This window comes from Paramisgurnus dabryanus, chromosome 22 (assembly GCF_030506205.2).
Source record: "Paramisgurnus dabryanus chromosome 22, PD_genome_1.1, whole genome shotgun sequence".
NCBI classification, from domain to species: Eukaryota; Metazoa; Chordata; class Actinopteri; order Cypriniformes; family Cobitidae; genus Paramisgurnus; species Paramisgurnus dabryanus.
In genome coordinates this window covers 2,900,746-2,927,433 of record NC_133358.1, presented here as the reverse complement: position 1 = coordinate 2,927,433, position 26,688 = coordinate 2,900,746, and the positions used below count along the sequence as shown (strand labels likewise).

Genomic DNA, 26,688 nt, shown 5'->3' with positions numbered 1-26,688 from the left:
TGCTACACTGAACCGACCCGGACCCGTCTGTTGTTTTGAAAGCTGGACCCGGAACCGACCCGGACCCGTCTATTATTTAAAAGCTGGACCCGGATCCGACGAAGACCCGTCTATTATTTAAAATCTGGACCCGAACCCGTCCGGGAAGACACAGACCCGACCGGCAAATATTCTTCAGCTAAATGTTATTAATAAGTCAATTAACAAGTAGCGAAAATTAAACTTTTTGTCTTACCCATAGAAGTTAGTCTTCTCCCTCCTTGTACCTGTCTGTGTGATGCACAATCCTTATTTCCAAGAAAGTTCCATCCATGTTATTCCTCTCTTGACGATTGAAATGTTTAATGCTTATTCCAGCTTTTAAAGTCCACTTTACATTCATGGTGATTAATAACGCAGTTTTACATCGGGTCAACTTGCTTAATAATGTTTGCCCATTTGGATTATAATAAAGATTGCTTGTTCAGTGCCATGGCTGCTTTCGTTAGCTTTGCTTCTTTGCTATCATCTCTGTGCTCTTTGAGTCGCGAAAACTTTAGATATAACAGCAAGTCGGTCAATTTATAATATTATTATAAAAATTAGAGAAGTCAGTGCAAAATGCGCGGTTCGGCGGAATAGGTCCCGCCTTCTAAATAAAAGAGCCAATTGTCAAAGGTAAAGTCATTGCGTCTCACTGCAGAAGCTCCTGACTGGTAGCCAGAGAGACACATTTAAAAGAGCAAATGCGCGTTAGCTGCCTGGTTGGAGCAACCAAATATAAACTTTTAACGCAATTTTAGCGTCATAGAAAAAATTTATGCGACAGTTCATCTACGTTTTTGTTGCTGATTTTGAAATATTTTATTTAAATGTGAGTGTGTGTTCTCCAAGTCCGATTGACCTCGGGTATTACCCACAATGTTAAACAGACCCGGGACCCGAAGTAATAGATTGAGACCCGGACCCGGCTGATCATTTAAAATATAGACCCGAACCCGTACGGGTCCCGGGTCGGGTCCCGGGTCATCGGGTCTTCCGTGTAGACCTCTACTCCGAACCGAAGCAGCCAGCTGACAACTACTCACAATCAGAGGGCATCAGTGGGAATGGGACATTAAATGATCAAGGTAAATTATTGTACTAAGATGTGTAACTAGCATTATTATTAAATGTTACAAATGTGATTGTCAGAAAATCACCCTGTGTAATTGGACCAGAGAACTTGAATGTTTGTAGAAAGGTTGTCAACCAACTCCACAACAATTCACATAATTCATATTCATGAATTTCAGGTGAAACTCGAAAAATTTGAATATTGTGCAAAATATTTTTTCAGTAATTCAACTTAAAAGGTGAAACTAATATATTATATCGACTCATTACATGCAAAGTCAGATTTTCAAGCCTTTATTTGTTATAATTTTGATGATTATGCCTTACAGCTTATGAAACCCAGAATGAAAAATTTGAATATTGTAAAAAGGTTTCACCTATAAGTTGAATTACTGAAATAAATGAACTTTTGCACAATATTCTAATTTCTCAAGTTTCACCTGTAACTAATTATGCTCCCCACTGCTATATTGCAGCCTATGCAGATGCCGGATGCCAGACTGAGCTGATGATGGATGACATTGAGAAGATGAAGGATGTTCTGAGACATAACACAACAGAGCTGAGAGATCTTTGGACCAAACCACGAAGATGACAAAGTTCTACACAGGGCTCCCCAACTTCTTAGTTTTAATTCAGATTTTTTAGCTGTGCAAACCCTACATCACATGTGGTCCTATGTCTGTGCTGTCTAAATTTGAATAGTTGATTTTAGTTTGCTAAATAAATGTAAGAGCTGTCCAAATTGAAAACGACCTTCACTGATATCTTAAAACACATCAGTGCCCTTTGTTTTGCTTCAAAATGCACACAAGTAATGTTTTTAGTAAGGCATGTTTGTTAAAACTAGTTATATTTCATAATTAAAAACTAAGGCCTAGTCCTGACTCCTGGCTGAAAGATTTAGCTTGAAGATTTATAAATGCCTGTTATTTGCTGTGTCTTGTCTAATATTTGGGAGTCTGTCATCCCATTAGAGTAAAGAGGAGGGAGGGTCATCAGTCACATCATGTGTTTTCAAGTGAAATATTTTCATCCACTAATCTAATTGTACTGGCAATATGTATTATATGAAATGAAATGGATGCCAATGTATTGTTGCACACCATGTTCTTGTAGTTATTATAACAATTGTTTAAAAAATCTTGTAAATAAACCAATGGCATTTAATCACAACAATATTCAAAATGTCATCTTGTCTCATACGACACTATTGATATAACAGAAATATATCAAACAGCCTACTTTAAAGAGTGCTTGGAGTTCATATCCCTTCATCACACTACACACGTAAGTTTGTTTGCTGTCGCAGTATTTCTGGAAGTATACAGTTTCTAAAAAAAAAAACATTCAACTTTAGGAAACACACCATCCCAAAGTTCAAGATCAGGCAAAAAATCCTTTCAACACAAATTTCATTACAGTAGTAGTCAAGACTTTGGTCCAGCGTGACATTATCCCCATCGATACAATGTCTGAAGGACCAGATAGTCGGTGATGTCAACTGCCTTGACTGTCGGTAAATTTTTCAGTTCTACCGAAAACTCACTCATCTTCATGAGGTAAGGGTCACGTCTAACATATGTTAATAAACTCCTTGTATCTATGTCTTGAAACTGGATCTAAATCTGTACAATACAGACTCTGCAACAGTTCCCTCCATAGACGTATTCAGATTTTTACTTCCTGCCCTCCATCTGCCCTTAGTCCCGCCCTCGCACGTCATCAAAATCACGTGACTGAAACCCTGCTATTGTGCTAAATCTAGGCTATCTGTAATTAATCATTTGCAAAGATGTACTGATATATTGAGACATGTACTTATTAATTTCATTAAATTGCAAATGTCTGAGAAATTCAATTATGTTGTGAACAATTGCCAAGTGGTTTGGAGGTTTGTCCATGTTATTTTGAAAATGTAATTTGTGTTTCAAGAAATGAGCCAAAGCAATTGAGAAAAACTGTAATCTTTAGCGTTCCTGGCCTTTTTCTTGTGTTCACTTGTTGCCAGTACGGTGCCTCTGCAAGTGAAAGCGTCAGTGAATGGATGATTATTTGTAACGACGTCATCCGTGAAAGGTTTGCTTAGCAATTTGTATCTATTAAAACTTAAAACTCTGTATACAAGAACCTTACTCTGTCCCTTTTTTGGATAAATAAATTCACAGTAAACCTGTGAGACAAAAAAATTATGCAAATAACCAAATAATATACTTTCTATTTTCACCTATTTTCCTCATCTCTTATTTTCTAAACTACTTTTCTGTGCAGTCTCAGCAGATGTAAGCCTTTTTTAGTTGATGTGGACTGTAAATATTGTTGCAGTCAGAAATGTGAGAATAATGCAATTGAAGTAAAGTTATTTAAGCACTTGCAGGTAGTTTCTCTAAAAGGCTGTCATCTAAGAAGATTTCTTAACTGTCCTGTGCATTAAACAGAAACGACTATCAGAAACAGTTGTACTCTTTGCCCTTTTGATTTAAACTTAAAAAATCAACACTTACTGCACATGCTTCATTTATCACATTCTTGGGAACTGCTAAAAGTGTTGGTGTTGCCTACAACTCCACAAAAGAAGGGAAAACACCATCTTACAATGAATTACAAACAAAAAGTGAAGTAATTTATCGGTGTTGCATCTTAAACCAAGAGACATCTTTCCTGCCATGTCATCACATGCAGGACCACCACCTTTTTTTTATTTTGTTTTATCTTTGGTTGCTGTTATAAACACACAAAACAGCATTGAAATATTTTCACAGTAGATTGAAGATAATTTAGGTGCTTCAAAGTTTGATTTCACATTGACTTCAATCTTTGACACGGCCTTACTCAATTTCAAAAATATTAAAGTTTATTTTTTCACAGAATGTTCTTTACGGTTTGTAGAACATTTTATAACAGTTACATTAATCCAGCCATACTAATCATCAACAGCTGATGTGTTCAAAGAACCGAATAAGGCAGGTCATGATTAGTGAGATCAGATCATCTCAGATGTGTCTTTGATTTGGATGAAGCAATGTACTAACAATTGGCCCCTGGTCCACGAACACTTGAGAGCAAGCTGACCATACATCCAGCACACACACGTTAAATGATCTCCAGTCCCTGAAAGTGAAAGAGATGTGTTTGTCTCTGCATTTTACCTTGTAATGAACACACACAGAGCAGTGCATGGGCAGCTATCAGTGCAGCACCCTAGTACCTCAGCCACCTCTGTGGGTATCAAACCAACAACCTTTAGATTGCAAGCCTGCCTGACTCTTTAAGCACTAAGCCACAACATTTGGACAATGTAAAGTTGCAAATCTCAGCTGCTCTGTGAGTTTTCTAAAACATTTATTTAAAACACAGTGTAGAAAGCTTCCTAAATGTGATAATGCAAACATTTCTCAAATCGCATACATGTGATTCATAGAAAATCTTCATATGCCTCTCTTACAGATTTGAAATCTGCAAATAAAAAATCATACACCTGCAAACAGAAAAGCGCACCACTGGCCTCTGGTAATGGGCCGACCCAAAGCCGTTGTAAAAGAGACATTATAAAACGGCTCGTTCTGGTTCTTCATTCTGATTGGTTAAAACGCGTTCTAAGCCGTGATAAAATACCCCGGTAAACCCCATAGACAGTAAAAAAAAAAATGGACACAGCGACCCCATTGAATTTAACGGAGACAAGTGAAGTCAATTAGAAGCACCCACTTCCTGGGTGTCGAGCGTACTGTGCAGACTCAAACTGAGCTTGATGATGTAGATATCACGTGAGCAACCTGTCTGACAATTGTAAGTCTTCTAATAGCCGTGCCAAGAGAAATCTGAATCACCCGCCGAATCTTGAAGAGACGGCGAGCGTGAACAGAAACACATTTGGGTAAGTATTCTGATTAATAATCTTCCTTGACTTTATGCCTCCACGTCCACCCGATTGCCTCATAGACAGTAAAAGATTGCCTCCGAGCTTCTCATCCTGTCCATACGGTAATTTCTCTACTGTGCGACAGAGAGTCGCAGGTTATGACGCAATCGTTAGCATATTTTTACAAAAACTGCTTCTACTGGGACATAACTTAAGATACAAGGTAATGGAGCCTTTTATACATTTTCATGTTTCTTTAGAAATAATTAAAGGACAATTGGAGTCTTTAAACGCATCAGATGTAAAGTTATTCGCTATAAAAGTGAAGCCAAAATGAATGGGAGTCAATGGGATGCTAACAGCAGGTGGGTGTTCGCTAAGCAATGGCGGCGCCCGGGGAAGCTTCAATAAAATATGAAACCCTACCCCCCTGGTAAACCCACGGTTCAGACCGTATCAAGGTTATTATAGTTTTGCTTTTTTAAATTAGTTTTATTTTAATATCGTTTTCAATTTTGTTTTTGTAATAACTTGAAGTAGACAGATGTATTCAAGCTGAAGGATTTTACTCAGGAAGAACCAGCAACCAACAATACACATACATGGCACAGGCTCACAGGTGAATTAAATCTAACATTAGCATCTTCTTTGCCATATTTAAACCAAGTCAAAGTGCAAATGGTTGCCCCCTACAGGTCAACCATAAAACATAGCTCAGTCTATAACATCTCCTTCCCCCCAAGTTTACAATATTTCTTCATAATCACAATACAATAAACTTCATACAGCAATCATGTTACAATATAATTAACACACATTTTAAATCTTTTTATTTTTTTTACTTCAGTTCATACTCTTTTAAATGACCAGGCAATTTCCTGGTTCTCTGTGACCGTCTCGCAACAGGGCTAAAGGATTTTGTCATTGATTCAGTGGTTATCTCACTCGATTGAGCAGAATCCTCAATTACTTTAAGGGGATTCGTCTCACTAGAAATGTCCTCAATCTCTGTTTCATTAGTCTCTTTAGCCACTACAGGAGCTGAGCTATCAGAGACATCCAAATCAGAATATTTACAGTCCATAACTTCCCCCTGAAACGTTCACAAGTCATTTCTGTCGGGCGTGAATTTGATCCACATGTCTTCGGACCACTCTCCCATCACCCAGCATTACTTTATAAGAAATAAGAATATGTCCTGGAATCCATTTTGGTCCATAAGTAAAATTACGAACAAGTACTGGATCTCCGACACCAAAGCAACGTGCATGCGCCTTTTTGTCATGATGGACTTTTTGCTTTTGTTGCTGTTCCTGAATCTTACCCCTTAAATCAGGATGTATGAAGTCCAAAGAACATCACAATTTCCGTCCATGCAACAGTTCAGCTGGAGAAAGTCCTGTGCCACTCTGAGTAGTTATCCTGTAACTGAATAACACTCGAGCCAATTTAGTTGCCATTGTTCCTTCAACACATTTTTTTAACATGCCTTTAACAATTTGTACAGCCCGTTCCACTAACCCATTGCTGGAAGCATGATACGGTGCAGAGGTAACATGTCATACTCCATTTTTTTTCAATAACTCATTGAATTCAGCACTCACAAAACAAGTAGCATTATCTGATACTATCAGTTCAGGTAGTCCATGGTTGCTGAAGCTAGTACGCAAACATTCGATGGTTGCAGCAGATGTAGCGGAGTTCACAGGATATACATCCATCCATTTCGAATGTGCATCAATCAAGACCAAGAAAATTTTTCCCATGAAGGGTCCTGCATAGTCCACATGCAATCTTTGCCATGGTTTTTCTGGCCAATTCCAAGGATGCAGTGGAGCTACGGCGGGAACGTTTCTATGTTCTTGACAGATATGACAGGTTTTAACTAACCTTTCCACATCCTGGTCCAACTTGGGCCACCACACATAACTTCGGGCTAACGCTTTCATCCTAGACACTCCAGGATGACACTGATGCAACTGGTTCAGTACTTCTGATCTACCCACACTGGGAATGATTACGCGAGCCCCCCAAAGCACACAACCATCCTGTACACTTAGTTCATCTTTTATTGCTGTGAATTGGTCAAACTCTGCTCCTTCTTGCACCATTTCTCTCACTCTGGATAATACCGGATCTTTCTTTGTCCAACTTCTCACCTGTTCTGCTGTAATCAACGTTATGTCTGCATTCTCCAGCATCAGTACTCTTTCCTGTTGGCAAGGGTAATCGACTAAGAGCATCTGCATTTGCATTATCCTTGCCAGGTTTGTAGATTATGTTGTATTCGTAGGCTCTTAATGTCACAGCCCATCGCTGAATCCTAGGAGATGACATTTGGGGAACAGATTTTAACTCGTTAAACAAAGACAACAAGGGTTTGTGATCTGTAACTATGGTGAACTTTCGACCATACAAATACTTATGGAAGCGTTGTATGCCGAACATTACAGCCAATCCTTCCTTGTCCAACTGCGAATAATTCCGCTCAGCTTGATTTAATGTTCGTGACATAAATCCAATAGGTCTTTCATTACCATCTGGCATCTTATGGGAAAGAACTGCACCTAAGCCATAAAGGGAAGCATCACATGATAAAATCACATCCTTCTGAGGGTCATAATGGACCAGAACTTGTACTGATTGGATCATTTTTTAGACTCCACAAAGGCAGCTTCTTGTTCTCCACCCCAATGCCATTTTGCATCTTTTCGCAGCATCTTGTGCACTGGTGCTAAAACAGTAGACAAATTGGGCAAATTTTTTTATAGTAGTTTAACAGTCCCAAATAAGCCTTTAACTCAGTTACAGTCTTAGGTGAAGGGGCATTTTGAATGGCAGTCACTTTTTCGGGTACTGGATGTAGACCAGTTTCATCTACTTTATGACCAAAGAATATTACCTCTTTTTCCATGAAAGTACATTTACTCCTTTCAAACGCAGTCCTGCTTCCTGTGACCATTCTAATACCTTGGCCAATGTTTGAAGATGTTCCTCATCACTGCGACCAGTTACCAAAATGTCATCCAGGAAGACTGCCACATAAGGAAGACCTTGCAGTATTCCCTCAATGGTCCTTTGGAAGATAGCTGGACTAGAAGAAACTCCAAAGGGTAAAACACGGTAAGTAAACAGCCCTTTATGGGTATTCACTGTGACATATTTCTTGGACTCTGCATCTAATGCAATCTGATGGTAAGCGTGACTCATATCCAGTTTGGTGAACTTCTGGCCCCCTGACAATGTTGCAAACAGATCATCTAATCGAGGAATGGGGTACTGTTCCAATTTTGAAACTCGATTTACTGTAAGCTTGTAATCACCACACAGTCGTACTGTATTATCAGGCTTTAAAACTGGCACTACAGGTGCAGCCCATTCAGAATGTTTAACAGGTTCTATGATGTTTTCTTTTAACAGGCGTTCTATTTCAACTTCTACCTTCGCTTTCATTGCATAAGGAACTGGTCTGGCTTTGAAAAATCTGGGGGTGGCTTCTTTGTCCACATAAATCTTAGCTGGTGGAACTTTCCATTGACCCAACTCCTCTTTGAACAATTCTGTATGGTTGCTAAGTACGTAAGGCAAGGTTACATTTTCAACCCCTTTAATGTTGTGTATGGCTTCCCATTTCATGCCCAGTTCCTTGATCGACCCTCTGCCCAATAAATTAGATCCTGATCCAGGCACTACCACTACTGGCAATTTCTTCACTGTTCCCTGGTGTTTAACGAACACTTGTGCAGAACCCAACACTGGTAAGGCCTGGTCAGTGTAAGTTTTTAACTTCAAAGAACAAGTCTTTAATTCTGGATTTTTATGTTCTTCCCGTAATTTGGAAAAATTTGATCCATTCATCACAGTCACACCACAGCCTGTATCCACTTCAAAAGGTATGTTTAAATCATTTACAGCCAATATGATAGTCAGAGGAACAACCTTAGGGATCTCTGTCTCTTTCAAACTGTACACTGTAAAAATACCTTCTTTATCAGATTCACTTTTTTCATCTCTACTACTGACATAATGCGATCTCCGTTCTCTTCTGGCTGCAACTTGCATGCGCCTTTCTCCCCCTTGAAAGGTGGTTTCTCTGATGGAACTTTTTGATCTACATACTTTCATTATATGTCCTTGTTTCCCACATTTGTGACATTTCTCTGAAATAAATCTACACTCATTGGCCAAATGTTGCAAATTCCCACATCTGTAACATGCTCTACCTTGACTTTCTTGTTTTACTGATGTCTTGTGCACTCTCATTGAAATCGATGTTTCTGAACGTTGAGCTTGCAAATCCTTTACATCTTTATTGGCTGTTTCCAATGCTTGAGCTATTTTCAACGCCTTCTCAAACGTTAACTCGGATTCTGCCAGCAGTCTACGTTGAATACGGTCATCATTTATTCCACATACCAGTCTATCCCGCAGCATCTCTGTTAATTTTGCTCCATAATTACAATCATGAGCCAATTTCCTTAATACTGCCACATACTCAAGAACACTTTCCCCCTCATCTCTTGATCTTGAATTGAATTTAAATTGTTGTACAATCTCACTGGGTTTTGGATTGAAATGTTATTTCAGTAAATCCACTAATTCTCCAAAAGTTTTTGTTCCTGGTTTAACTGGACTCAATAAATTTCTCAGTAGACTGTATGTTTGATTTCCTACAGTACTCAACAGTATAGCTTTTTGCTTGGCTGCTTCTGTAATCTCATTTGCCTCGAAGAAATGTTGCAAAATTTCAATATACTCTTCCCAAGACTGCGACTGACTATCAAATGGTGTGACTGTTCCTACCATGTTGGCCATCTTCTTTTCCAAAGCTCCCACTTGTACGGATCCAGCTTTTTCACCTTTTCAAAACTTCCTTTTCCTTGCTTTTATCCTCGTCGCCGAAATGTAATAACTTGAAGTAGACCGATGTATTCAAGCTGAAGGATTTTACTCAGGAAGAACCAGCAACCAACAATACACATACATGGCACAGGCTCACAGGTGAATTAAATCTAACATTAGCATCTTCTTTGCCATATTTAAACCAAGTCAAAGTGCAAATGGTTGCCCCCTACAGGTCAACCATAAAACATAGCTAAGTCTATAACAGTTTTAAATTTAAGTTTAGTTTTAGTTAGTTTCATGAATGGTTTTGTTAGTTTTAGTTTAGTTTTTATTTTGCAAACACATTTCTATTTAGTTTCTATTTTATTTAGTTTCAGTTATAGTTTTAGTAATTATAGTTTAGTAGCTAACAGCAACAGACTGTCTGACATATTTATCAGTTAACTGATGTTGCTGTCAGCCTCAGCTAACCTATCTACAGATAAAAACCCATTAAAAGTTTGTAAACATTGCAACGTCTCCGGGTGGGCGGGGCTTAGCTGGAGACAAAAAGAGGCGCAGACGCAATGCTGACAAACGTAAGCTAGCACGTTTTAGGAGTAATTTATTAAACATGCATGCAGAAGAATGTTCGGAACTGGCTGAATATATACAGTCACTGACTCTGCGGGACCGTGACAGCTAATTTTGTAAATTAACTCTGTAACAGTTAGTTCTTGTATCTTGTTCTCATTGAAAACATTGTTTATTTATGAGACTTTAAGAGACCATTCAAAGGATGGCACACACATCTATCGCTGTATGTTTGTATATAAAAACAGAAACTTGCTGATTTGTACTAGATAAACCAACACACCAGTACATATGCATAGATTATTTTACCTGATATGAAGTGTGCACTGCAAACACAAGCATCATTTATGATCGTCTCCATCCATTCAACACTGTCCGTCCGTCTTCGTTAATGTTTTTTCTGTGAAGGAATGTCCTCCGGGACCCGGTAAAATTTTAGTTTTTCAACAAAAGTGCTGTTCCTTCTATTTTGGTAGCCAAAAAACACCTCAAGACGACATTTTAAAGTCAAAACCTCAACTTTTAGCGCGCCTGTTATGAGTTCTTCCTTATTTTTTTGCCTCCAGCTAAAGTGGTGACGTCACAGTGACATAGGCGATTAAGGGGTCCTGTTTTGTTTTAAACTAAACCACGTCAGATTTTCCGCCACGGGATGAGAGCTTATTAATTATGAAAACGAATACTTATTTTTGATAATTATTATTTTATTTCAGTTAGTTTTTTAATAACTGTTGCTAGTTTCGTTTAGTTTTAGTTTTTCATTTATTATGAATTTCTAATTTTATTTCAGTTAACGAAAATGTTTTTAGCCGATAGTTTCAGTTTTCGTTTACGAAAATAACCTTGGACCGCATTTCAAGTATCACTGCGCCACTGTTGCTGCGTACTGATTTATGAAAATAAACACCACAGTCTTTAATAATTTTATTTTTCTACATTTGCACAATTATGGCCATATCCAGATAAATGTCAATATATATTGTTGAGTCATTTCGTCAATAAAGAGAAAACATTCTCTGAGTTGTTTTTGTCTTAAATTGATATTTTTGCTATTATCCACTAGATGGCAATCTTACCCAACTTAAACACTGACTCGTTCACTCGACACAACAGCGTTGTGGTGGATTTAACGTGACGTGTAAGTTTTGATGGCTCTGAATCTGATCTCTTACAAAGTTCTTCACAAAAATGGAATTATCTCCGCTTTTAGCTGGAAATTTGAGAGGTGATAACTGATAAGAGAACAAATGAAGGTAGGATGAAACGTTTTGTTGTTGTTGTTGTTGTTGGAAAGCGGATGGTCTTTTCTTTCATTTGATATTTAATGTTTATTTAAAGAAGATAATTTTTCTGTAAGGCAATAAACTAAAACTGGGTGGCAACTTAAAAAAAAAACGCTGACGGGGAAAGAGTAGCATGCTTCCAAGCATATTTGATCATCACTTCAACAGTTGCACGATATACATGTTAACGTATATTTTAGATGAATGTTGATTTATAAAAATAAACACCACATTCTTTAATCATATTTTCATTGTGTCTTTGCTGCATCTGTGTTGCTTGAGAATTGCGCTCTGTTGCAGCCACACTTGATTCTGAGGAACTACTTTGTTTGGCGGAAGAGTAATATTTGTACTAATATAATTACAACTTTTTTGTGTTTCATTTTGTGAAACCCTGCTATGCATATGAAGTAACCGTTTTATAATGGGGTTACAGTGCCTAACAACGCCCCTAAGCTGTTATAAAATAAATTGCTTTATTTGATTACCTAGAAATAGAGGCGACTGACTAAAGGTATCTGTCAATACCTGGCCAATACATTTTACATTTTTACATCTTGGGTCGACGTCGATGAGGCTTGTGCTGTCCGGGCAGGCACACTCATACATGTACTGGTAGTAAAGCAATACATTTTAATCACTCTTTGTTTTCAAACAGTTGTCCACCATGTTGTTTAATAACTTTACTAAGTTCTCCATGGTAAAAGCAGAAGAGTTGTAAACATGAAACTTACTGTACAATATTGCTTACAGGCAGAGGTGGGTAGTAACGAATTACATTTACTCCGTTACATTTACTTGAGTAATTTTTTTGGGAAACTAGTACTTTTAGAGTAAATTTAAAAATGGGTACTTTTTACTCTTACTCAAGTATAGTTCTAGTGAAAAAACTGTACTTTTACTTCGCTACATTCGATGGCGTTACTGCGCTACTGTCGCATAATTAATGAAACTATTATAAGTTTATATGGCTTGTTCGAAAGTCTCGCGAGACGTTAGAGAGGCTGCGTGCATTGCGAGAGGTGGCTACGTATCACCCTTTAGCGCGCGTAGATGAAAGGAGATAACTGAAGCGGAGGATGACCTATGCAATCTATCAGAGGCAGATTACGCGTGGCCTCAAGTTCGGTCTATGTTTACACTACAAAAGGTCAAAAAGAATAGTTTCATAATGCGATGCATGCTTTGTGCACCAAAACGAACTGACATCTCAACGTAAAGGAATTCAATCTCCAAACAACACGGGTAAGTGTCACTGTTGGCCATTTGGCATGGGCACTTTTACGTTATAATACTATGTCACACACTGTCCGAGTGTTTTCGTCATATGCGCTCTTGTACAAGCAATGAAAATTAGTCTAACCTTACAAACAACACTCAAATCTGTACATTTCCATATCATTTCCCCACAAAGCTAAACAAATTGAACAGCATAATGTTACGTCTTGCATTAATAATATGGAAGAACCGGGGCAAAAGTAACACGGGACGAAAGTAACAAAGCGATTTTCTCAGAGGACTGATAACATTTGCATCCCAAACAGCATCTTTACACCCTTGACAGAGCTGACAAATTTGTGTTATTTACTCACAGTTTTCCGCGTGTAGATCCAGTAAGGTGTTTTCAACCATAAGTAAATTCCAAAAGCGGTCATTGTTTTCTTATAACGCGTTGTGTTTCTCGTTTCATCAATCTACAGGTTATTTAGTGCTCTAACACATCCTGAAGTTTGACTTCAAGAGTTTTTCAAAATAAAAGTAAATCGGGTTTAAATGTGAGGAGATCCTGTCGGGACGAAAGTAACACTTACTTTTGTCCCATTTACAGTATATTATTCTAATTTTATTTTATTTAATTTTCATAGTGTTTAAACTGTTGAATTTAAGTTTGCACTGTTGGATGCTTTTGAAACATTTGATAAAACTGACATTTAAAATGAAAATGTAATTTAATTATTTTTTACAAAGATAAATTACAAAATATGTTTGCAATTACATATTAAAGAGGTCATAGTCATGTATAATTAATAAAAACAAGTGTAACACGAAAATCTATCTTGTTTTGTTGTGTTTAACCCTCTGGAGTCTAAGGGGTTTTTAGGGCCCTGGGGAAGTTTTGACATGCACTGACATTTGTGCTTTTTTCAGTTGCTTGAAAACATATTAATGGCAAAAGTCTCATAACACTGTGTTCATCACAAACTGGGCTACAATATCATATAATCAACATGTATGTACATGTTTGTATTTTTGAGAGAAAAATGTTTATGCGTGGTTTTTGAAAAAGCAAAATTTTTAAGTCACTGATATAACACCACAAAACTCATTCTAAACATGTTTTCCCAAGACTTTTCAAAATAGGATCTAGTAGTCTAGAGTTTTTTCTTCAAAATGATGTGAAAATCATATGGCCTACTCAATCACATAAAGCAATACATTGATTTACAATTTCTAAGACACTTTTGCTTGGGAAAGGCTGTATGCCTGGAGGCGGGAAAGCTCCTGAATAATCAGTGATTGACAGCTGAGAGACAAAAGAGTTGAATAATGAGCCACATAATAAGCCTTGTGGGGATGTTCAACAGGAATGTAACTTTCTCTGTAGTAAAACCATGATAAGGTTTACTTTTCAATATAATGTAAACACACACACACACACACACACACACACATTCTGGTTTCCATGTTTTGTGGGGACATTCAATAGACGTAATGTATTTTATACCATACAAACTGTATATTCTATTCCCCTTACCTACCCCATTCCCTAACCCCAACCATCACAGAAACCTTTCTTGTACCTTAGATTTTCAATAAACATCATCTTGTTTGATTTATAAGCTTGTTTCCTCATGGGGACATCAAAATGTCCCCACAAGGTCACAAAAACACTGGTATTCCTATCTTTGTGGGGACAATTGGTCCCCACAACGTGATAATTACCAGGTACACAGACACACACACACACACACACACACATTATATATATATATATATATTTCTATTGAAATATTTTCTAATAATATCACAAGTATAAGTTACCTTTTAAAAACCATAGTAGCCTAATCATGGTAAAGGTACTGTTTGGCCATCATAAAGTGAACACAGGGTTTGTGTTTGGTTGGCCAGCGAGAGGTTTACTTTTGTGCAGTAAAAAGCTCAAAAGAACAACTGCCTATCGTTGTCTGGACTCCTATTTGTGTTTTTGTAATCATTATAGTAGAAACACAACCAGGGACACGCGTGATAAACTTATCAATGTTTGTTTACAGCCGCCGCCATTACCTCACGTGTTGATCATGAAAGCAGTGGATGTGTGCACATGCGAGTGATCCTGTGTTTAATAAACTTGCTGTACGGAGATATGCGCTTAGACGCAACTAAATAAGGATTGTACTGTTTGCAATCTCGTATTTTATAAGAATATCAAAAAGCGCGTCGAGTTTCCTGACTCGCGTGTTTGTGTATGTGCGTTCCCGTCGCCTCAGCTGTTTGACGGAAGACAAAGAAAACACTCGCGTCTGGAGATACTGACACACATCCGCAAGTAAATAAGGATTTATATGTCGGACATCGATCCCGTCACACTGACGAAGCACACACACTCGCGTCTGTCTGGAGATTTAGGCGCGAGTAAACAAGTATGTGATGTGTGCAATCGCATCTTTTATAATGATAACACAAAGCGCTTCAAATATGAGGCATTGTGTGTTTGTGTGTGCGTTTGGACGTCGATCGAGTCACACTCGCGTCTGGAGATAACTTTAGTTACAGTCACGAGTAAACAAGTAGATGTCATGTTTCCAGCACTCGGATTAAAACTCAACACAGCAGTGAATGGCTGCAGAGACGGAATGTCCATTGACTGTGGGGTTGACTAATGAATATGGATGATCTCTGCTCTTTTCTTCAATGGAGCGGGGCGTGGCTCATTATAGATAATGAAGCAACAGAAGAAAGACGGTACATCTCTCTCTTCTAATACAGTTAACAACGAATTACAATATTTGTTTTCGTTTTCACTTACATCTTCCAAAAGCAGACATTCCAAGCATTATGTAGACATTTATCTTTTGTTTATATGACAAATATTCGTTAAGTTACAGTTAATTTTTCTGACGTGTTTCTGAAAGGACTTCACTGAGGGAGAGAGAACAAAACGCGCATCATGTTTATTTTCTTAATTTTGCGAAAAGCACAACATGCTGTTTTTATTGGGAGTGGACAGAAAAAAACTAGACAATTTAACGTTTTAAATGATGTATAAATCATATCTGTATGTCAAAAATCAGCAGAGTTATCTAAGTCTCTTTGGGGAGTGATCGAAAAATAAAGAGTTTGCGGCGCCCGCGCCGCAGCCGACCCCAGAGTGTTAAAAAGTAACGATTCACCACACTTATGTTCAAAGTGAAATTATACTAGTCATTTTACATTTGTTCAAAATTCCACCTGGTATTGATAGACCACACCTGTGAGTTACTGACCACAGCAAAATATATCTGTGTCTAAAACATTATCTTTTAAAATTAAGTTTTTCTGAAAAATTTTACTTTCGCCCCTGTTCTCCCCTACACGTAACTGGACACCTTACTTAAGTGTAGAAAAAACATACGAATCAAAGCTGGATTTTATTTAATTCCTTCGTAAAGAATCTATATACTTATGAAAATAAAAGAATAAAGTATGTTTTTAAAGAAACATGTATTATATATTATAATAAATGTAGAGTTGATTTGCAAAAACAATAGTTCCATTTGAAATTCTAAAATAAGCATTTTGTCAAGCTGCTTATGTTGAGTAATTACACTTTAATGGCAATGAAAATAAGCTATTCATATAAAAACATGATAATAAACAGACACACACATTTTTTTTGTTTACTGTTAGCTTGTTTAAAGGCAGATGCTGCCAAGATTGTTGTGTGAACGTGAAAATAAAGACACTGTTAAATGTCAAATTTTTTTGAAGACACGTTATGTGATGTTGCAGGACTGAGATAGGCTGCTTTACTTTAACCTAGGTTTATAAGCAGTATGTAAGCAGAACAATGAGACTTTCAAGGAGAGGTTTGTAAAAACCCTCCATGTAGTCTGAAATTCAGTGTTTTTACGCTTCTTTTCCATCAGATCGGAAGTAACAAGTAACTAAGTACTTGAGTAGATTTTTCATCTAATACTTTTTTACTCTTACTCAAGTAAATAATTAGATTTGATACTTTTACTTGAGTAATTTTTTTGTATAAGTACTTGTACTTTTACTTGAGTACAGATTTTGGGTACTCAACCCACCTTTGCTTACAGGTGTGAAATAGTGGAAGATGATAATTCTTTTTGTTTTTGGTAAGAAAGCACAGTTTGTCAGAATTTTCAAGTATTTTTAAACCTCAATAAATAAATAAATTAAAAATAACTTTCATAAGGCGTTTGGGGAATACAAAATATTCTGAAAAGGGTTAGTGCTCTGATTGTCTTCAGAACACATTTTTAGATATTTTTGATGAAAGCCAGGAGGCTTGTCACTGTCCCATTGACTTCACAATTCTTTTCCCCAGAAAAGACATTGCCAAAAAGGTCCATGTTCCATCAGTCTTTCAATAATAATATTGTGAAGTGACAAGAACACTTCTGTGTGCAAAGAAAACCAAACAAATGATTTTATTAAACAATTTGTTCTCACAAACAGACATCGGTGTATGCTACTGATGTCACCTGCCAGCATACAGACACAGAATACGCTGGTACATATTTAGCACATTTATATGGGCTGTTTAAGTATTGTTTTCAATGTTTTGCATAATGGCTTGAATAAAAAGGCGGAAATAAACATTGGCACCTACGTCAGCAGGTGACACCAGCAGCATGCACCATAGTCTGCTCAACATCATTAATGTAAATGTAGATGCAGTTGGCAAACCAGCCTCTCACTGCCACCTATAGAGCAGAAGGGGAAGAGTGCACTTCCTGTTCAACATTCCTGTGTATGTGTATCTAAGAAGTGCACTTACCCTCCAGCTTTGCAGTGAGAGCAGTGAGAGGTCGCCAAAAAAACTCCAAAAAAAAAAAGATCTCAATCATTTTTGGCAGAGACTCTGCATTAGTGCTAATTATGTTGTAAACAACATATAATTTCTTACAAAAACTAAATCGATTGGCTTCATAAGACGTCATTATGTCACCAGGAGTCATGTGGATTACTTTTGTGGGTCATTCTATAAAAATGGTGGCTTTTTGAACAGACAACTTTTTAACTTTTTTATACCAAAACTTATAGTCAGATAATAGATAACCTCTTACAATATTATAAATCAACTTAAATAACAGCTTAATGTATTTTTATATTTTTACTACATTACATAAAAAATGCTTGTGCTGCTTTTTTGTCACTGGTGTTACCTATATTTTAGATTACAATTCAGGCTTTATTTTCATACATAATCAAAGACAGAAAAAGTTAATGTAATATTAAGAAATTTTCTTGATTAGTAATAATTTACTTTAAACAGGCATGCGTAAAGTTCTATTGTGTGACCTTTTTTCTATTTCTACCATTGTGTTTTTTTGTTGTAACAGTAGAAATAATTGAGGTTGAGCAGGGCTCCCGACTAACTTTTTTCACTAGGAGCACAGTGGCCCCCAACTGAAAATTTTAGGGGCACAACCAGAAAATTTAGGGGCGCACACCATAAATCAACATGCTAACCAAATCTACTAATTTCCACTGTATTACTAATAAATACTTTAACAACAGATGCAGAAATTACAATGTGCTGTTTCAAATTCAGTGTCACATTTTATTCTGCACTTTTGAAGATGCAACAACAAGGTAAACTGACAGCACCATCGCTGTCATGACAGTACAAATAGTAAACAAAAACTCGAGCCTTTACTCAATCACCCTTAGAGCAGATCCTCCTGTGTTCCACTAGGAGGCTCTGAAGGCCAGCCCTTGTAATTTGGCCTCCTAAACCCTTTACCCTAACTGAACCATGTTTGGACAGCTTCCTTGGCATCAAACTCTTGTAAACTAGGTCCCTGCATGCTAATTTGAATCAAGTCCTCCACAGTGTCTACATGCAGGGACCCCCTGACATCAGATTTAAAATCCCCTTTCACATATAGCAGAGGAGACCGGGAGGACCAGCATGTGAACAAGATGTAGGATGTTCTACAAAGAATGGATCATTAGTGTAGGTTTTTTATTTAATAAAAGAGTAATAATTACTAACTTAACAAGGATATGATCATAATGGGGTACATTGTAATCAGAGCAGAATGGCAACTTAGTTACCATCATCCCCCATAAGGCATGGTAAGACTTGTCCATGTAGTTCCTAAAAATGAATGTCTTCATGGATTGATACTCCTCTTTAGCCAGATTGGAATCACAGCCATTTCTGAAAAGAGTGAAAGGAGAAACTGACCAAACAATCTAGGTTAAGGAAATTAGATGTTTGAAATGTTGCTCTGTGTTATACTTTTTATATCTTTATTTAAAGAGAGTCACTAACCTTGTTAAGACAGAGGAAAAGTGGTCTAGCAGGAAGTCCAGCTCCTCTGCACCATAGTCTGTCAGCTCTCGTTGCTCTGCTGGCCAGGAATTATGACTGAATATCTTCAATGACTTCACTGCTTTTGCTGATGCTGATGTAGACTCATCATCTATCAAGGAATAGAAGTACAGAGTTGAGAGAAAAAGAAAAATGATGATAGCTTATCTTATTTTCACAGATTTTTTAAAAATATATAATTCTGTGGTTTCACTTACAAAGCAGACTGCTGAATCTTTGCTTTAAATGAAGCAAAGTTCAATTCAATTCAATTCAATTTGATTTATATAGCGCTTTTCACAATTTGGTAATTGTATCAAAGCAGCTTTGCATAATAGATGTAGTGAAAAGCACAGAAAATCGACAGATAGCATAACATAATACACGATAGCACAAGCAGCTAAATTTGTTGCGGCTATAAATCAACATTATAAGCAAACGTATTACTAATGTAACGTATAGAAGTTAAGCCCAAAAAGGCTGCCTCCCCGGGTTGAAAAACCCCCTAGGAGAAAAAAAACCCCGGAATTTTAGCCGGGGAAGTAAAAAAAAGTCCAAGGAGGAAAAAACCCTTGGGAGATATATATATACACATTGAAACGGAAGGAGATTAAGCGGAGATTAAGCGGGTTCTGCCGGTGGTCTTTGGTCAGGCATCAGCTGGACATCACGTTGAAGAACAGCCAGTAGATCAGAGGTGTGCCGACTTTCACATTTACCGGAACTGGATCTGGATCTGTTTGTCTTATTGCTAGCTATTGGGAGATAAGTGAATTACATATAGTTGATGATTTTAGAAACAGAAACAGAACTCGTTTGACTAAGGCCAGAGGCCCCACTGCCGTCGTTAAAACTAACGTACAGTGGCAAACGGTTCTGTATGACATACTATTTTTAAGGCCATGGGAAAAGGCCAAAATTGCAAACCGACCATATTTGGCAATTAAGACTCAATCGACAACCAATTCAAAGTTTCAGCATATTACTAAAGAGTATTAATGACATTTACCATGCTTTGGAGTGTTGACGAAAAAAAGATTTTAATTTATTCATTAATTTATTTATTTATTAGGTTGTACAAGCTAGCTATTGGGAGATAAGTACTATTGCTAAAACAAACTATGCGAATGCCTTGTTAAAGAGAAAAGTTTTAAGTCTAGATTTAAAGTTATCTACTGTCTGTGATTTTCGGACGTCGGTTGGTAAATCATTCCATAGCTTAGGGGCTAAGTAGGAAAAGGATCTGCCACCTTTAGACACTTTTGATATTTTAGGGATAATAAAGAGGCCAGAATTTTGTGACCGCAATGCACGTGATGGATTGTATTCTGATAATAATTCTCTAAGATATGAGGGTGCTAGGCCATTTAAGGCTTTGTAGGTGATTAGTAATATTTTAAATTGTATACGATATTTAACTGGTAGCCAGTGTAAAGATGCCAGAATTGGGCTTATGCGGTCATTTTTTCAATTCAATTTTATTTATATAGCGCTTTTCACAAAAGTCAATTGTTTCAAAGCAGCTTTACATAAATAGAAGCAGTGAAAAGCACAGAAAACGACAGATAGCACAACAGAATACATGATAGCATGAGCAGTTAAATTTGCTGCGGCTATGACTCAATATTATAAATGCACGTATTACTAAAGCAACGTATAGAAGAGGAAGCTAGGTAAAGCCCAAAAAGGCTGCCTCCCCGGGGTGAAAAACCCCCTAGGAGAAAAAAAACCCCCGGGCTTTTATCCGAGGAAAAATAAGTCCTAGGAGGGAAAAACCCTTGGGAGAACGGAAATGGAGATTTAGCGGAGATTAAGCGGTTCTGCCGGTGATCGTTGGTCAGGTATCAGCTGGGCATAACGTTGAAGGACGGCCAGTAGATCAGAGGTGTGCCGACTTTCACATCTACCAGGACTGGGTCTGTTTGTCTCGTCCTCGGGTCGAGGACGAGACAGGGAGAGAAAAACAAAATCGTATTAGCGTAGCAGCCGTTCATATGTATTGAAGTGTCACACAGTGATGTGGTTTAACTCAGCTTAGTTCCAGACAGACTAAATATTGCGGCATAATTATGTTATCCACAGTTGAGGATTTAGCAAATTGGGGGCCCAATGCGAGGGTATATATGGTAAATAAGGGTCACCTTCCGATCTTTAAGAGAAAATGAAACCTGACGACCCGTTTGACTAAGGCCTAAAGCCCCACTGTCGTCGTTAATGCAGGTTCAGTGGCAAACGGGTCTATATTGTATACCATTTACAGGACCAGGAGAAGACGCCAAAAACATCGCAACCCGACCATACGTGTTAACCCGTTTGACTAAGGCCGGAAGCCCCACTGTCGTCGTTAATGCAGGTTCAGTGGCAAACGGGTCTGTATGGCATACTATTCATAAGACTTACGATAGCGCCAAAATCGCAACCCGTGCCAACCCGTTTGACTAAGGCTGGAGGCCCCACTGTCGTCGTTAATGCAGGTTCAGTGGCAAACGGGTCTGTATGGCATACTATTCACAAGACACACGAAAGCACGAAAAACGCAACCCGACCATACATACCAACCCGTTTGACTAAGGCTGGAGGCCCCACTGTCGTCGTTAATGCAGGTTCAGTGGCAAACGGGTCTGTATGGCATACTATTCATAAGATTTAGCAAATTGGGGGCCCAATGCGAGGGTATATATGGTAAATAAGGGTCACCTTCCGATCTTTAAGAGAAAATGAAACCTGACGACCCGTTTGACTAAGGCCTAAAGCCCCACTGTCGTTGTTAATGCAGGTTCAGTGGCAAACGGGTCTATATTGTATACCAATTACAGGACCAGGAGAAGACGCCAAAAACATCGTAAGAACTCTTGCAGAAGCGTTTTGAACTAGCTGAAGCTTGTTTACCTGATTTGCATGGCATCCTCCGAGTAACGAGTTACAATAGTCTATTCTAGAGGTCATAAAAGCGTGGATAAGCTTCTCTGCATCTGATGCAGACAACATATGGCGTATTTTTGAGATATTTCTAAGGTGGAAGAATGCTGTGCGTAGGCATGGGCCGATTACCGGTTTCAAGGTATACCGAGGTTTAAAACAGTCAAGGTTTCAAAACCACTAAAATGTTCTGTGATACCGTCTCCAAGGTATGAGCTGTGCTTATACAAAATTCATTAAATCATGAAGTCATGTGATTGATTTGATGTTTACATTTAATATACATTACGAAAATATTATATGTGTTGAAAGCATATTATAATTTAAAGGCTTTATTGTACCTGGCTTTTGAAAATAACACATTTTAGTGGTGCAATGGCAAAACCGCAACACCGTGAAACCGTGGTATTTTTGCTAAAGGTTATCATACCGCCAGAATCTTATACCGGCCCATGCCTAGCTGTGCGGCAGACATTGGAGATATGGCTGTCGAAGGATAAATTTCTGTCGAACATCACACCTAAATTCTTAACCGTGGAGGTTGGCACCACAGTGCAGCCATCTATGGGCAACTTGTAGTCTGTCATATTATATTTGTAGCGATTCGGTTCGATAACAAGTATCTCTGTCTTATTGGAGTTTAGCATAAGAAAGTTATGTGCCATCCAGTCACTTATATCGCTGATGCAGTCTGATAGCTTAGAAAAATTGTGTGTTTCGCTAGGATGTGAGGAGATGTAAAGCTGTGTGTCATCTGCGTAGCAGTGAAACTGTATGTTATGATTCCTGATAATATCTCCCAGAGGTAACATATACAGTCTTGTTCAAAATAATAGCAGTACAATGTGACTAACCAGAACAATCAAGGTTTTTAGTATATTTTTTTATTGCTACGTGGCAAACAAGTTACCAGTAGGTTCAGTAGATTCTCAGAAAACAAATGAGACCCAGCAGTCATGATATGCAAGCTCTTGAGGCTGTGCAATTGGGCAATTAGTTCAATTAGTTGAAACAGGTGTGTTCAAAAAATAGCAGTGTGGCATTTAATCACTGAGAAATCAATTTTGTGAAGAAACAGGTGTGAATCAGGTGGCCCCTATTTAAGGATGAAGCCAACACTTGTTGAACATGCATTTGAAAGCTGATGAAAATGGGTCGTTCAAGACATTGTTCAGAAGAACAGCGTACTTTGATTAAAAAGTTGATTGGAGAGGGGAAAACCTATAAAGAGGTGCAAAAAATGATAGGCTGTTCAGCTAAAATGATCTCCAATGCCTTAAAATGGAGAGCAAAATCAGAGAGACGTGGAAGAAAACGGAAGACAACCATCAAAATGGATAGAAGAATAACCAGAATGGCAAAGGCTCAGCCAATGATCACCTCCAGGATGATCAAAGACAGTCTGGAGTTACCTGTAAGTACTGTGACAGTTAGAAGACGTCTGTGTGAAGCTAATCTATTTTCAAGAATCCCCCGCAAAGTCCCTCTGTTAAAAAAAGGCATGTGCAGAAGAGGTTACAATTTGCCAAAGAACACATCAACTGGCCTAAAGAGAAATGGAGGAACATTTTGTGGACTGATGAGAGTAAAATTGTTCTTTTTGGGTCCAAGGGCCACAGGCAGTTTGTGAGACGACCCCCAAACTCTGAATTCAAGCTACAGTACACATCGAAGACAGTGAAGCATGGAGGTTCAAGCATCATGATATGGGCATGTTTCTCCTACTATGGTGTTGGGCCTATTTATTGCATACCAGGGATCATGGATCAGTTTGCATATGTTAAAATACTTGAAGAGGTCATGTTGCCCTATGCTGAAGAGGACATGCCCTTGAAATGGTTGTTTCAACAAGACAATGACCCAAAACACACTAGTAAACGGGCAAAGTCTTGGTTCCAAACCAACAAAATTAATGTTATGGAGTGGCCAGCCCAATCTCCAGACCTTAATCCAATTGAGAACTTGTGGGGTGATATCAAAAATGCTGTTTCTGAAGCAAAACCAAGAAATGTGAATGAATTGTTAAAGAATCATGGAGTGGAATAACAGCTGAGAGGTGCCACAAGTTGGTTGACTCCATGCCACACAGATGTCAAGCAGTTTTAAAAAACTGTGGTCATACAACTAAATATTAGTTTAGTGATTCACAGGATTGCTAAATCCCAGAAAAAAAAAAGTTTGTACAAAATAGTTTTGAGTTTGTACAGTCAAAGGTAGACACTGCTATTTTTTTGAACACACCCCTTTCAACTAATTGCCCAATTGCACAGCCTTAAGAGCGTGCATATCATGAATGCTGGGTCTTGTTTGTTTTCTGAGAATCTACTGAACCTACTGGTAACTTGTTTGCCACGTAGCAATAAAAAATATACTAAAAACCTTGATTATTCTGGTTAGTCACATTGTACTGCTATTATTTTGAACAAGACTGTATAACGAGAACAGGATAGGACCTAAAACTGATCCCTGCGGTACGCCGTATTTAACCAGGGAGTGATGTGACTCCTCCTCATTTACATAAACAAAGTGATAGCGATTGGTTAGATACGATCTGAACCAGGCTAGCGCTTGATGCCAACATAGTTTTCTAGCCTATTAAGTAAGATTGTGTGATCTATTGTGTCAAAGGCTGCACTAAGGTCTAATAATATAAGGAGTGATATTTCGCCACGATCGGATGTTAGGAGAAGGTCATTTGTAACTTTAAGCAGCGCTGTCTCTGAGCTATGGTGGGGCCTGAATCCTGATTGGAACTTTTCATACGTACTATTATTTGCTAAGAATGTACGTAGCTGGCTTGCCACTACTTTTTCTAATATTTTGGAAAGAAAAGGGAGATTTGAGATTGGTCTAAAGTTATTTAGATCTCCCTGGTCAAGTTTTGGTTTTTTAATGAGCTGTCTAATAACTGCTAGTTTGAAAGCTGTTGGAACGTAGCCTAATTCTAGTGATGAGTTAAATACATTTAGTACTGGGTTAGACACTACAGGGAATACCTCTTTGAGTAATTTTGTGGGAACAGGGTCCAATATACAGGATGATGATTTGGATGACGCTACTGATTTAGATAGCTCTTCTATTGTAGTAGGTTTAAATGACTCAAGATGTTCGTATGGTAAGCTAGCGTTAAATATATTACTGGGTAGAGTGGTGGCTGCTTGGGTACCTACAATGTTTTCCCTAATAATCATAATTTTCTTAGTAAAGAAGTTCATGAAGTCGTTACTATTGTGTGGGAGTTTATTAGTGGGTTCTGTTTGTTCTTTATTTCTAGTCAGTTTCGCAACTGTGCTAAAGAGGAAGCGAGGGTTATTATGATTTTCTTTAATAAGATTGCTGAGATGCGTAGATCTGGCAATTTTTATAGCCTGTCTGTAGTGTTTAACACTCTCTTTCCATGCTGCACGCCATACCTCTAACTTTGTGCTTCTATAGTTTCTTTCCATTTTTCTAGCAGCCTTTTTAAGGGCTGCGGTATGATGGTCGTACCATGGAGCTGGCGTTTTTTCTTTGATTCTCTTTTTTCGAATTGGAGCTACGACATCCAATGTGTTAGAACAAATACTGTTCAGGTTTTCTATTACAATATCTGGATCTTCAGGATTATCTGCTACATGTTTCATTTGGGACAGGTCTGGAAGAGTGCTAATAAAGTTATCTTTAGTGGTAGAAATTATTGTTCTGGCTAGTCGGTAGCATATTGTGGATCGAGTAATCCTATCTAGAAGTACCGTGTATGAGACAAGGCAATGGTCTGAAACTGCATCGCTCTGAGGTGATATCTCGATTTCATTAATATTGAGACCGAGTGACAGAATTAAGTCTAATGTGTGCCTACGAGTATGCGTGGGCCCTGTCACGTTTTGTCTAATATTGAGAGAATTTAGAATATCTATAAACGCTAATCCTAATGTATCTGTCGGGTTATCAACGTGTATATTAAAGTCACCAACGATAAGAGCTTTATCTTCAGTGACTACGAGGTGAAGGAAAATTAGAACATTCCCACATCCGCATATCCTTGAAATATGAATATTAACCGTGCTTTGAATAATCATGATTTTATTATTGCATTATTAATGATTGCATTGCCTTTAATCATAAAGATTTTAAGAATAGCTTTGAGTATTAACCTTTAGCATATAGTACTAAAGTTAGTCTAGCAGACTTAGAGATATGATTCCATTGTATATGGGTTTTGATAGTTGACTTTTAAATGTCATGTGCAAATTTAGCAGGCTTGGAGTTTTTGCGGTATGTATGTATGTGTGTTTTTTAACTTTTGCTTTGCAGAAACACCTGGGGAGAAAAACAGGATGTCGGGGCGACAGGGTGAAATAACGGTCATAGTTTTATATAGCATGATGAACTTCTAAAACAGAAGTACAACTTTCCATCGAACGGGTCTGGTGAACCTTTAAGAAAGAAGTAAAACCTTCCATCGAACAGGCCCCCACCCAACTGCACATATATATATTTTTGGGTCAGAGGGAGAGGCAGATCAGATCAACCGCTCCTCGGGGGATCTGTCTCTGCATTGGTGTTGTGTAAAGACAGGGACAGTG

The 26,688-nt window shown here is 38.0% G+C and overlaps 1 protein-coding gene across 1 annotated transcript; it reads right to left on the bottom strand.

The window, feature by feature from the left end:
- Positions 1 to 20,323: 20,323 nt before the first annotated feature.
- On the bottom strand, positions 20,324 to 25,889 carry LOC141281370 (uncharacterized). Its single transcript, XM_073813081.1, is given in 4 exon segments — positions 20,324 to 20,696; positions 22,044 to 22,237; positions 22,591 to 22,942; positions 25,855 to 25,889. Coding segments are annotated over 4 exon segments (954 nt in total).
- Between the last annotated feature and the right edge of the window lie 799 nt (positions 25,890 to 26,688).